Source organism: Lepidochelys kempii, chromosome 24, assembly GCF_965140285.1.
Source record: "Lepidochelys kempii isolate rLepKem1 chromosome 24, rLepKem1.hap1, whole genome shotgun sequence".
In the NCBI taxonomy this organism is placed as follows: domain Eukaryota; kingdom Metazoa; phylum Chordata; order Testudines; family Cheloniidae; genus Lepidochelys; species Lepidochelys kempii.
The window spans coordinates 11832773-11846906 of record NC_136403.1 but is presented as its reverse complement, the minus strand read 5'-3'; the positions used below and the strand labels follow the sequence as shown (position 1 = coordinate 11846906).

Sequence of the window (14134 nt, the reverse complement as noted above, 5' to 3'; positions counted from 1 at the left end):
GTGTGTAGCAAACTTACGAATTTAAGCTCCTAGGCTCATCTTTTGAAGGTGTTGTGCAGGTGTCCTCTGAGGATGAGAACTGAGAGACCAGGTTAGAGTGATCACTTTTTGAAGCATTTGCCCACAGGTGTTTTTGTCTTTTAGCGTTTTTCAGTGTGAGTTCATTTGAGAACACAGTGATTGTCTGTCTCGTTTCACCCTCAGAGTTGTTACTGGAGCATTTAGTACACTGGGATAGCTCTTGCAGGATCAGGGGGAGGGATAGCTCAGTGGTTGGACTAGATCAGGGGTCCCCAACAGGGTGCCCGCGGGCGCCATGGTGCCTGCCGGGGCGTTTTTGTGCACCCGCAGGACACCTTGCTGCCGAGAAGCGTCTCCGTTTCTCGGCGGCATTTCGGCGGCAGCACTTCTTCCCGGTGGTGCTTCTCTGTGGTGGCATTTTGACAGCGGGTTGTCTGGCGCCCGCCACAGTCTTCTGGGAATAGCAATATGCTATTCCCACAAGAAAGGTTGGGGACCACTGGACTAGATGACCTCCTGAGGTCCCTTCCAACCCTGATATTCTATATTTTTTTAATTTTTTTAGATGGGGGGGAGGGATAGCTCAGTGGTTTGAGCATTGGCCTGCTAAACCCAGGGTTGTGAGTTCAATCCTTGAGGGATTGGGGCAGAAATTGGGGATCGGTCCTGCTTTGAGCAGGGGGTTGGACTAGATGACCTCCTGAGGTCCCTTCCAACCCTGATAGTCTATGATTCTATGGATCTTGAAAGATATTTTGTGGGAGCTATTGATCATCGTAGCAGTGGTGATACGTCTGCAGATTTTGTATCTGTTGTTCTGGCTGGGTCTGGTGCCACTCTTGGGTCCTGGTTTGTGGGGAGCTTGCTTCTGATGATGAGTTGGTGAGGCTGATGGGTTGTTTGAAGGCCAGAAGAGGGGATTTAGGAAAGATTTCTTCCAGGCTGCGGTCCCCTGTGACAGAGTGCAGGGTGCACACAGTTGAGCCTGCACTCTGATCACCCGATGTGATTTAGTTCCCCTTGAGAAAGCTGAGGGAGGTAGTTAGAGAATCAGAGTGGCTGGCTGGGATGGGAAGCCAAGAAGGAAGTCCCATGGGGGGGCGGGGAGGGAGACAGGATGGGATGGGACCAGACCAGACTAGAGCTAGTTGAGCCCAGCTACACTGAGACCACAGGGAAGGGAGACCTCTGTTCCTTTCAGGACCAGAGGTGCTGCTGGTGCTGTGAATAGACCGTTGCACAGGGATTGCTGTAGAAATGGTGGAGGGAACTTAAAATAAAAGGGTTTGGTGAAGGCACAGCCACTGGAGTCCCTGCAGTTTCTGTGGGGAAGAAGGTGGGAGGGGAGCCATACCCTGTGACACGTGGGGGCTTGTCCAGGGTCTTGACTTTCCCAGTTGTGGCGACTGAGAGACACGGGGGAGGCTGCTGCAAATAATTGGCACCCGTACGATGGAGCAGACTCTGCAGTGGTTGGTGGACCAGCAGAAGAAGCTGCAACAGAGCATGCAATCTTTCCAACAGGCACACCAGCTGGAGAGACAATCCCTGCTGGCCTGGCAAGCAAAGCAACAGAGGAGATTGCAGAAATTTATCAGGGAGCAAGCACGAGTGCAGCAGCAGTTGCTTCAGACACTGGTGAGTTCCGGTACGGGGAACGGTAACCGGAGCCTGGGGGTTGGCCTGTGTAAATGACATTTGAGAGGGTAGCAATGGGAGCTGGCTGGGACAGAGGAATGTGCCCCCCCTCCCCGCCAACAACCTATTTGGCGGGGGAGCTCAAGTGGCCTGCATGGCCTTGGGTGACAAACAGACAAAGGACTTTGATGTCGTTAAGGCAGCCATGCTCCTCCGAGTGGGATTGTCTACGGAGAAATATTGGCAGGTGTTTCGGGCTGTTAGATAGGCTGGAGATGTACAGGCCAGGACATGTGCCCAAAGGTTAACTAACTGATTGGGCTACCCTGTGGTTGAAGCCAGGCAAGCAGACTATGGGCAAAATCATGGACTCCGTAATCCTGGAGCAATTTCTACAAGGCCTCCCAGAGAACACCCGTGTCTCGGTGAGGAGGTACCAACCCACAATCCTGGAGGCAGCAGTCAAACTCATGGAAGAGTTTGAGGAAGAAGATTTTTATAGACATGGCCTATAAAAAGAGACTGCCCATCCATGGACCTTGGACTGGCACAACGTTGTAGTTGGACTGGGACCTGCTACAGAGGAAAATGCCAACCGTCTCGATGAAGGTTGGGAGTGGATGGGAGAAAGGCCTAGTGGACACTGCATCAGGATGTTTGCTGGCTAGGAAAGATGTGGTAAAGCTACACTGGATCCTTCCCAGAGAAAGGCTGAGTTTGGAGTGCATTCATGGGGAGAGAAAGCTCTGCCCAATGGCAGAGATTCCCCTGAAGGTCCGGAGAGAGTTGGAAATGGGTTGGGGTTGTGGATAGGTTGCCACAACCGGTGGTGGTAGGGATGGATTGGAGCCCCTTCCCCTTTAAGTGGAAAGCAGCTTAGTTGGGGTCCATGGCAGAAAGGAACTGGTCAGAGATAGAGAAAGGGGCTTGAAGTAGAGGAGCAGGAGAACCCTAGACAATGTGATGCAAGTCGAGGGTGACAAAAGGAAATAAACGTTCCCAAGCGGAAAAGAGGAGGAATTAGCAAAGCAGGCATTAGGAGAAAAGGGAAGGCAGGACATACCAGAGTGGGATGGGCTGTCCTCGGAAGGTTCGCTACCAGGGCCTCGAGAAGAGGAGCCCTGAGATAAGTGGGTAGGACTAGGAGAGCAAGAGTGCACAGAGGAACAACATGGAGAGGGGACAGGACAGACCCCACTGCAAAGCAAATATTGCGATAAGGAGGAGTGAAACCCTCGAGTTGCCCTTGGTGTGAAGATCAGTGGGCCAAAACAGAATCATGGGGGTGTCCCCCCACCCACAAAATGTGACTTCGGTGGGTGGAGGGGGGATAATCACCCTGGGGGTGAGCACAGGAAAGGGGTACCTGGCACCTCCTCTAGGGAAGGGCAGGCCAGAGGCAGAAGGAACGTCAGCAGTAGGCAAGGGTAGAGGTGCGTGACAGAGTGCAGGGTGCATGCACACAGGTGAGCCTGTCCTTTGATCATGCTGATGTTCATTAGTTCCCCTTGAGAAAACTGAGGGAGGTAATTAGACCATCTGGCTGAGCTGACAAGGAGGCAGGAAGGAAGTCCCATGGGGGAGGGGAAGAAGAGAGGGGACCAAGGCTAGTCGAAACCAGTTACACCGAGGTCTCAGGAGGGAGACCTTCATTTCCCACAGGTCCTGGGGAGAGGGCTAAAAGGGCTGTTGGTGCTGTAAATAGACTGTTGCACAGGGATTGCTGTAGAAATGTTGGAGGGAACATAAAATAAAAGGGTCCGGTGAAGGAACAAGAACTAGAGACTGTGCAGTTTCTGTGGGGAAGAAGGTAGGAGAGGAGCCATGACATGTAACATCCCCATTGAGCTAAGTTCCCTCTAAGCTGCACGGCACTCTCCCCCAGTCCCAGGCTGCTGCGGCGAGAGAGGAGTGCGGGGGAGTCCTCTCACCCACCTGCACCCCAGCCCTGTGCGCCCTCCTGTACCCCAAACCCCTCATCCCTGGCCCCACCCCAGAGCCCGCATCGCCAGCCAGAGCCCTCACCCCCCCACACCCCACCCCTCTGCTCTAGCCCTTAGCCTCATCCCCAACCCCTCATCCCCAGCCCCCTCCCATACTCCGAACCCTTCAGCCCCCACCACACATCATCCATATTGGTGCACATAACAAAATTCATTCCGCACATGGATGTAAAAAACATAGAGGGAACTTTGCCATTGAGTATGGGTTGTAATTGTTTAATGATAACCCCGTCTGGGTTCCAGTGTGTGGTGATAGGTGACGACTAGGGATGAGTGCGCTCTGAAGATTTTGTTCCCTATATTGAAGCAGGTTCTCTTGTGGTTTTTTGGTGGCCCATTCCAGGCTGTGATCTACTTCTCTGGTGGAGTGTCCTTGTTTGGTGAAGGCAGTTTTACATGTGTTAAGGGGTGTGTCCTAGGCTTCCTCCTTCAAGCATATTCCTCAGTATCCAAGGGCCTGGCTGTAGATAGGGTGACCAGATGTCCCGATTTTATAGGGACAGATCTGATATTTGGGGCTTTGTCTTATATAAATGCCTACTACCCTCCACCCCCGTCCCAATTTTTCACACGTCTTGACTGGTCACCCTAGCTGTAAATAACAGATTTCTTGGTGTGTTTGAGGTGGTTACTGGATCTGTGGGTTTCTTCTCTGGTTTTCTGTAGGGTTCCATTGCTGAAGCTGATTGTGGTATCCAGAAAGTTGATGCTGGTGCGGCAATGTTCTCAGGCTAAGAAACATCAGTTTGAATGTTGCCTAGCTGTCTGAGCTGGGATGGGCCATTAAAAAGGACTGGCTGAGGCCAGCCTCAAATTAAAAGAGAATCTGAGAAGACAGTGGCAAAGCCAGTCATGAGGACATGGACACCTAGTAACTAAGGACATACAGGGAGAGGGATTTCCCCACCTCTCAGCAGGGAAGCTGAGCAAAGAGCCCAGCTTGACAACAAAGGACGGGGAAGGTGGGGGATAAGGGTTTCTTCGAGTACGTTAGCAACAAGAAGAAAGTCAAGGAAAGTGTGGGCCCCTTACTGAATGGGGAGGCAACCTAGTGACAGAGGATGTGGAAAAAGCTTATGTACTCAATGCTTTTTTTGCCTCTGTCTTCACGAACAAGGTCAGCTCCCAGAATGCTGCACTGGGCAGCACAGCATGGGGAGGAGGTGAGCAGCCCTCTGTGTAGAAAGAAGTGGTTCAGGACTATGTAGAAAAGCTGGACGAGCACAAGTCCATGGGGCCAGATGTGCTGCATCCGAGAGTGCTAAAGGAGTTGGTGGATGTAATTGCAGAGCCATTGGCCATTATCTTTGAAAACTCATGGCGATCGGGGGAGGTCCCAGACGAGTGGAAAAAGGCTAATGTAGTGCCCATCTTTAAAAAAGGGAAGAAGGAGGATCCTGGGAACTACAGGCCAGTCAGCCTCACCTCAGTCCCTGGGAAAACCATGAAGCAGGTCCTCCAGGAATCAATTCTGAAGCACTTAGAGGAGAGGAAAGTGATCAGGAACAGTCAGCATGAATTCACCAAGGGCAAGTCACGCCTGACTAATCTAATTGCCTTCTATGACGAGATAACTGGCTCTGTGGATGAGGGGAAAGCAGTGGACGTGTTGTTCCTTAACTTTAGCAAAGATTTTGACAAGGTCTCCCACAGTATTCGTGGCAGTAAGTTAAAGAAGTATGGTCTGGATGAATGGACTATAAGGTGGATAGAAAGCTGGCTAGATTGTCGGGCACAACGGGTAGTGATCAATGGCTCCATGTCTAGTTGGCAGCCGGTATCTAGCGGAGTGCCCCAAGGGTTGGTCCTGGGGCCGTTTTTGTTCAATATCTTCATTAATGATCTGGAGGATGGTGTGGATTGCACCCTCAGCAAGTTTGCAGATGACACTAAACTGGGAGGAGAGGTAGATACGCTGGAGGATAGGGATAGGATACAGAGGGCCATAGACAAATTAGAGGATTGGGCGAAAAGAAATCTGATGAGGTTCAACAAGGACAAGTGCAGAGTCCTGCACTTAGGATGGAAGGATTCCCATGCACCTCTACAGATTAGGGACCGAATGGCTAGGCAGCAGTTCTGCAGAAAAGGACCTAGGAGTTACAGTGGACGAGAAGCTGGATTTGAGTCAACAGTGTGCCCTTGTTGCCAAGAAGGCCAATGGCATTTTGGGCTGTATAAGTAGGGGCATTGCCAGCAGATCAAGGGACGTGGTCATTCCCCTCTATTTGACATTGGTGAGGCCTCATCTGGAGTACTGTGTCCAGTTTTGGGCCCCACACTACAAGAAGGATGTGGAAAAATTGGAAAGAGTCCAGCGAAGGGCAACAAAAATGATTAGGGGACTGGAACACATGACTTCTGAGGAGAGGCTGAGGGAACTGGGATTGTTTAGTCTGCGGAAGAGAAGAATGAGGGAGGATTTGATAGCTGCTTTCAACTACCTGAAAGGGGGTTCCAAAGAGGATGGTTCTAGACTGTTCTCAGTGGTAGCAGATGACAGAAAGAGGAGTAATGGTCTCAAGTTGCAGTGGGGGAGATTTAGGTTGGATATTAGGAAAAGCTTTTTCACTAGGAGGGTGGTGCAACACTGGAATGCGTTACCTAGGGAGGTGGTGGAATCTCTTTCCTTAAAGTTTTTAAGGTCAGGTTTGACAAAGCCCTTGCTGGGATGATTTAGTTGGGGATTGGTCCTGTTTTGAGCAGGGGGTTGGACTAGATGACCTCCTCAGGTCCCTTCCAACCCTGATATTCTATGATTCTATGATTGACTGCTGGAAGGAATCGGGGACTCTCACCTGGGAACTGACTAAGGTAGTCAGACAGAGACTGAATATGGGATTCACTACAGCATGGCTGGGCTCTGGGCTGACCAGAACGGTCCATGCTTTAAGCTTTCTGTCTCAGTTCTAATCTATGGACTGCCAATGCTCTCTTTGGATTAAGTTTAGAAGTGTGTGCAACAAGAGTGATGTAGTGGTGGGAGTCTGCTATAGACCACCGGACCAGGGGGATGAGGTAGATGAGGCTTTCTTCCGGCAGCTCACGGAAGCTACTAGATCGCATGCCCTGATTCTCATGGATGACTTTAATCATCCTGATATCTGCTGGGAGAGCAATACAGCGGTGCATAGACAATCCAGGAAGTTTTTGGAAAGCTTAGGGGACAATTTCCTGGTGCAAGTGCTAGAGGAGCGAACTAGGGGGGGCGCTTTTCTTGACCTGCTGCTCACAAACTGGGAAGAATTAGTGGGGGAAGCAAAAGTGGATGGGAATCTGGGAGGCAGTGACCATGAGTTGGTTGAGTTCAGGATCCTGACGCAGGGAAGAAAGGTAAGCAGCAGGATACGGACCCTGGACTTCAGGAAAACAGACTTCGACTCCCTCAGGGAACGGATGGCCAGGATCCCCTGGGGGACTAACTTGAAGGGGAAAGGAGTCCAGGAGAGCTGGCTGTATTTCAAGGAATCCCTGTTGAGGTTACAGGGACAAACCATCCCGATGAGTCGAAAGAATAGTAAATATGGCAGGCGACCAGCTTGGCTTAATGGTGAAATCCTAGCGGATCTTAAACATAAAAAAGAAGCTTACAAGAAGTGGAAGGTTGGACATATGACCAGGGAAGAGTATAAAAATATTGTTCGGGCATGTAGGAATGTTATCAGGAGGGCCAAATGGCACCTGGAGCTGCAGCTAGCCAGAGATGTCAAGAGTAACAAGAAGGGTTTCTTCAGGTATGTTGGCAACAAGAAGAAAGCCAAGGAATGTGTGGGCCCCTTACTGAATGAGGGAGGCAACCTAGTGACAGAGGATGTGGAAAAAGCTAATGTACTCAATGCTTTTTTTGCCTCTGTTTTCACTAACAAGGTCAGCTCCCAGACTGCTGCGCTGGGCATCACAAAATGGGGAAGAGATGGCCAGCCCTCTGTGGAGATAGAGGTGGTTAGGGACTATTTAGAAAAGCTGGACGTGCACAAGTCCATGGGGCCGGACGAGTTGCATCCGAGAGTGCTGAAGGAATTGGCGGCTGTGATTGCAGAGCCATTGACCATTATCTTTGAAAACTCGTGGCGAACCGGGGAAGTCCCGGATGACTGGAAAAAGGCTAATGTAGTGCCAATCTTTAAAAAAGGGAAGAAGGAGGAACCTGGGAACTACAGGCCAGTCAGCCTCACTTCAGTCCCTGGAAAAATCATGGAGCAGGTCCTCAAAGAATCAATCCTGAAGCACTTGCATGAGAGGAAAGTGATCAGGAACAGCCAGCATGGATTCAACAAGGGAAGGTCATGCCTGACTAATCTAATCGCCTTTTATGATGAGATTACTGGTTCTGTGGATGAAGGGAAAGCAGTGGATGTATTGTTTCTTGACTTTAGCAAAGCTTTTGACACCGTCTCCCACAGTATTCTTGTCAGCAAGTTAAGGAAGTATGGGCTGGATGAATGCACTACAAGGTGGGTAGAAAGCTGGCTAGATTGTCGGGCTCAATGGGTAGTGATCAATGGCTCCATATCTAGTTGGCAGCCGGTATCAAGTGGAGTGCCCCAAGGGTCGGTCCAGGGACCGGTTTTGTTCAATATCTTCATAAATGATCTGGAGGATGGTGTGGATTGCACTCTCAGCAAATTTGCGGATGATACTAAACTGGGAGGAGTGGTAGATACGCTGGAGGGGAGGGATAGGATACAGAAGGACCTAGACAAATTGGAGGATTCGGCCAAAAGAAATCTGATGAGGTTCAATAAGGATAAGTGCAGGGTCCTGCACTTAGGACGGAAGAACCCAATGCACAGCTACAGACTAGGGACCGAATGGCTAGGCAGCAGTTCTGCGGAAAAGGACCTAGGGGTGACAGTGGACGAGAAACTGGATATGAGTCAGCAGTGTGCCCTTGTTGCCAAGAAGGCCAATGGCATTTTGGGATATATAAGTAGGGGCATAGCGAGCAGATCGAGGGACGTGATCGTTCCCCTCTATTCGACATTGGTGAGGCCTCATCTGGAGTACTGTGTCCAGTTTTGGGCCCCACACTTCAAGAAGGATGTGGATAAATTGGAGAGAGTCCAGCGAAGGGCAACAAAAATGATTAGGGGACTGGAACACATGAGTTATGAGGAGAGGCTGAGGGAGCTGGGATTGTTTAGCCTGCAGAAGAGAAGAATGAGGGGGGATTTGATAGCTGCTTTCAACTACCTGAAAGGGGGGGTTCCAAAGAGGATGGCTCTAGACTGTTCTCAATTGTAGCAGATGACAGAACGAGGAGTAATGGTCTCAAGTTGCAGTGGGGGAGGTTTAGATTGGATATTAGGAAAAACTTTTTCACTAAGAGGGTGGTGAAACACTGGAATGCGTTACCTAGGGAGGTGGTAGAATCTCCTTCCTTAGAGGTTTTTAAGGTCAGGCTTGACAAAGCCCTGGCTGGGATGATTTAACTGGGAATTGGTCCTGCTTTGAGCAGGGGGTTGGACTAGATGACCTTCTGGGGTCCCTTCCAACCCTGATATTCTATGATTCTATGATTCTTGCGGCTGACTAATAAAACCAACAGTGCTCTATGAGGATCACTCTAAATACTGGCAAGGGAACATTAATCCCTGCAGAGGGGATAAGTCTCTGCAGGAGTCTGTCTCAGTTGGACTTGCGGAGCAGAGCTCACGGTGTGGAGCAGGAGTGCTGGAGCCCAGAGGTTCAGGAGGTGGCGAGGCCACGTGGCTGACTCTGAAGGAAGAGGGGGGGGGCACAGCACGAGTCCTGATATTGCTGCTGGGTGTTTACCATCCACAGCTCCCCAAACCTGTGCCTTGGCCCTGGTACTGCTGCTGGGTGAGTACTGTCTATTGCTCCTCATCCCCAGCACCCTGGCCCTGGTACTGCTGCTGTCTGAGTACTGTCGATTGCTTTCTGTTCCCTGTGGTCTGGTACTGCTCCTCGGTGTGCACCATTCACTGCTCCCCTCCCCCTCGCGCTGGCACTGCTGCTGGAGGTGTACCGTTGTCACGGATCCGTGTTGCGCTCCCAGCTTTGGAACAGTCTCTTGCAGGAACCTCTTCCTTCAGGTTGGCCACGCGGCCTTGCTGTCTCCTGGGACTGAGCACTCCTGCCTCACACCGTGAGCTCTGCTCAGCGAGTCCAATTAAGCCAGACTCCTAGGAGAGGCTTGTCCACTCTGCAGGGTTTGATGCACCCAGCCAGTGTTTACAGGGACACTCACAGAGCGTTTCCAAAACAGTTTGATTTATCAGACAGCTGGAATACCGCATTGAGAGCCCATAGGTTAGCACAGAGACAGGAAAGTTAAAGCATAGACCGTTCCGGTCAGCCCAGAACCCAGCCATGCTATAGTGAGCCCAGGTCCAGGCTCCATCCCTCTCTCTGACCTCCTTAGTTCCCAGGTGAGAGAGCTCCCAGCTTCCTCCAGGAGCCAGCACTTCTCCCCCACCTCCCTGTACTTTGTTCTCCAGCTGGGCTCTTTGCTCAGCTTCCCTGATCAGAGGTGGAGAAATCCCTCTCCCTCTGGGGTGTGGTTGCTAAATGTCAACATCCTGGTGACTGAATTCTCCACTGTCTTCTGGGAGTCTCCTTTAATAGGGGGTTGGCCTCAGCCAGTCGTTTTTAATGAGCATTTAATAATAGTCAGACAGCTATGTGATGCCACAACACCCTCCCCCATGTGTCTTAGTCTGCTTGGAGAGCAAACCCAGAGGCTGTGGCTAGGTTGACTGAAGAATTCTTCCATCAACCTAGTGCTGTCTACATGGCCGGTTAGGTTGGCTTAACTGTGCCACTCAGAGTTGTGGGTTTTTCACATAGGCAGCTTATGTCAACCTCACTCTGTAGGCGTCTGCACTAAAATGTTGCTCCCATCGATGTAATTGCACACTACACTGATTTAATAACTGCACCTCCGCAAGAGGAGTAGTGTTTGTCGAAGTAGTTAGGGTGACGCAGTGTCAGTGTAGACACTGCGTTACTTACTTTGGCTGTTGCTGCCTTTCAGAAGCCATCCCACAATGTCCCATGCTGGCAGTTACATCAGTGCAAGCACTTCTGGTGAGGATGCGCACCACTGACACAAGGAGCATAGTGTGGACACGTAAAACCGATTGACGTAACTTAGGTAGATTTAATTTTGTAGTGTAGACTTGCCCATAGTTAAGTCGACCTAATTTTCTATTATAGACCAGGGCTTAGTCCTCCCACTGTCCCCCACTCAGGGCAGCCAGGAAGAATATAGGGGAAACTGAGGCACTGGGCTCCAGCCTGCGGAGGGAGCTGAAGGCAGGTGCTAGTGATGGAGCCCTGGGAGTTTGGGGGTGCTGTGCAGTGAGCAGGGCTTACAGCATGTACTGTAGCCAGGGGCTTGGTCTGTGAGATGCAGGAGTGGAAGAGGAGGCCAATGTCAAATGGCATCAGTACTGGGGAGATATGTGCCCAGGCCTGCCCTTAGGGCCTCCCTGGCCAGATCTCTCCTGCTGTCGCCACTCTTCCACCCTGGCCCCCTAGCCCTTGTCCAGAGTCTCTATCTGTGCCCCGGGTCTCTCTCTAGCTCTTCCCCCTCTTGTGCTGAGTAAAACAGCCAGGAGAAGGCAATGCCCTGGGCTGGGGCTCCCCTGTGCTGCGCTTCCCAGGGTCTTGGAGTTGTTGTGGGAAATAAAGAGCCCAGTTCTGTGGTCCTGGCCCCCCACAATGCAGACAGGAGGCAGGAACCACCCACAAGTGGGGCCCCAGGTAGAGGGGCCCTGTGGTGTCAGTGAGACTCTATCCTGTCAGCACAGGATCTGTAACCCACGGAGCTGGTTCTGCCAGTGCTCAGATGGCACTGCACATGGGGCAGCATTGAGATTGTCAATGAGCCTGTCTCTTTGCTCAGCACGATTTAAACCTGCCACCACCTCTCCAGGTGGCACTGCCTGGGGGTGCTACAGAATGGAGCAGGCTACTTTTCCCCAGGTGCCCTGCAGCCGCCCTCATCATTCTCAGCTGTCTAGCTGGATGCCCCTTGGTCAACTCATGCTTGCATCTGCTCCCTCTCCAGTCGCCTGCAGGCACCAGGTTTCTGAGCAGCCTCAGGGGCTGTGTTTGGCATGGCTCCAGGCCCTCTCCCCATGCATGGCGTGTTGCATTCGCACTGAGCTTCCTTTCAGAGGCAGCTGCTGTGCAGTGAACTCAGGTCCTAGCCATCCCCTGGGGCATGATTTTGCTCGGGGCCTGGGAGGCTCCTTCTGCCTGTTGCTCTTGTGGCATGGCTGCTATGGGTATGTAGTGTCAGCTCCATGCCCCGAGCAAGGGCAGTGCTGGCTCGGGCGACCCACTGCTCAGCCTGCATTGCACCTGTGTGGAGGCAGGAGCAACTGGGAACTGGGTGGCTGTGGCTGTCCCAGGAGAGATGGACAGTTTATTGTGAGGGACCTCTGTCTGTGTGTGTGTCTGTGTTTTGGAGGGGGAAGGGGAATGTGTGTGTGTGTGTGTGTGCACAGAGCAGTATTGTGAGCAGGCACCTTTCTCAACCTGGTCTACAAACACTCTGCTTCTTATGGGCAAGATTTTCAAATGAGCTCAGCACCCAGCAGCTCCCACTGTCATGGAGAACCCCACTCCGCCCCCTCCCCCTCCACAGAACAATAGAGAATCCCCGTGCCGGGGCCGCTCGTGAGCACCTCCGGCGCGTGCCTGTGGACCTGCCTTCTCTCTGCTTGCAGTGCCCCATGTTGGGTCTTTAGGTGCTCAGCCTTCAGCTAAGCCACGCATAGTCTATATGCCTGAGCCCACAAACAAACAAACCACTTGAGGGGTAAAAGGTCCAACAGGGCATGTCACAGTGCCTTGGGTAATGTCTTGAGCCCTGTCTCTGGGCTCAGTTCTCAGCCCCTTATGGGATAGTTTCAATCTGTCCCTGCCCTGGTATAGAGCAGTGCCCTAAGGGCCTTCTTGCTGGAGACTCTGCATCCTATGCATCCCTTGGGCCTTTGAACAGCTCTTATCCCCTTCTTGGGGCTCTGGCTACTCTGCCGGGGGAGCCCAGAACCCAGGCCCTCCCACTACTCCAGATCAAACCCAGGGACCCTATAAATATCAGCCACGTGCTGCTTCCTGTAACAGTTGTTGCTGCTGCTCTTCCCTGTGCCACTTCCCACACAGCCCTTTCTGCATCACCCTTTCCTCAGGGCTGAAGCTCTCACGGGAGCTCTAGCAAGGAGCAGCACCCCAGCTCCACTGGTACCAGCCAGCAACTGAACTGCTTATGCCCACCCTGCAGTGCCTTTTAACTGGGCCTGCTGCGTTCTGATTGGCTGTTTTGCTGAAGCCTCTCTAGGCAGGCCTGGAGGACCCACCTTTATGGCTCCTTTTCTGGGTCAAGGTGTGGTAGGAGTTTGAGGCTTCCAGCAGGGGGCCTCAAAGGGCCTGGTACATGCCATCATACTGCCTCCTCCCCACAGAGAACAATGGAGAGTCTCTGTCCCCTCCCCTCACACAGAGAACAATGGAGAACCTCCCTCCTCCCACAGAGAACAAGGGAGAGTCCCCCTTTCCTTCCCCCCACACCCGCACCAAGAACAATGGAGAGTCTCCCTCTCTTCCCCTCACCCACAAAACAATGGAGAATTTCCCTCCGCTCCCCTTACAGAGAGCAATAGAGATTCCCCCTCCCCCCACACACAAAGAATGAGGGAGAGTCCCTTTCCCCTCCCCCCACAGAGAACAAGGGAGAGTCCCCCTTTCTTCTCTCCCCACTAAAGAGAACAAAGGAGAGTTTCCCTCTCCCCTGCCTCCCCCCCACAGAGAACGCCCCCTCCCCTCTTCCACCGAGATCAATGGGGGCTGCTCAGGGCTGCTGAGCTCTTTTGAAAATCTGCTCATCTGTGAGTTTCAGGCTCAGCCCCTTCCTGGGTCAGTAACAAGAAAATCCCCAGGCACCTCACAGAGTTGTCTCATATCCTTTCCAGGTGGGTTTCCCTGGCTGGAGGAGCTCAGAGAATGGGGAGGGGGGAAGGGGGAAGGGGGCGCATGAGGTGCGCTGTTCTTTGGAAGGGGCCTGTGATCAAGTGGACTTTTCTGTAGTATTTTTATGTCCTGACCCCCTCACTTTCAATTATGTTTTTCAAAGCTACCGAATGTGGAGGGAAAGCACTGTTTGCTCTCAGGGCAGGCTGGGAGACATAGGTATCAACATCATCTGCCTGTCTGAGCCTGAATGGCCCATTAAAAAGGGCTGGCTGAGGCTGACCCCATGTCAGTGGAGAATCTGAGAAGACAATGGCAATGGCAAACTCAGTCACCAGGATATTTACACCTAGCAACCAAGGATCCACAGGCAGGAGTATTTCCCCACCTCTCAGCAGGGAGACAGAGCAAAGACCCCAGCTGGAGAAGGAAGGGTGGGGAAGGTGTGAGGGGTAAGAATTGGCTAGGGCTGGAAGGAGTCCTAGCTGTCACCTGGGAACTGACTGAGGAGGTCAGGAAGAGACCGACAG

At 52.1% G+C, this 14134-nt stretch overlaps 1 protein-coding gene across 3 annotated transcripts in view; it reads left to right on the top strand.

Moving 5' to 3' along the window:
• CADM3 (cell adhesion molecule 3) overlaps positions 1-14134 on the top strand; it is a 155710-nt gene that overhangs the window by 55145 nt on the left and 86431 nt on the right. For 2 of the 3 annotated variants that reach the window (XM_073322545.2, XM_073322543.2), the window contains exon 2: positions 1546-1659. The exons of the other annotated variant lie outside the window; for it this stretch is intronic. In XM_073322545.2, the coding sequence (XP_073178646.1) occupies positions 1546-1659 (114 nt within the window). The remainder of the gene's footprint in view (positions 1-1545; positions 1660-14134) is intronic. 3 annotated transcript variants of the gene reach the window in all.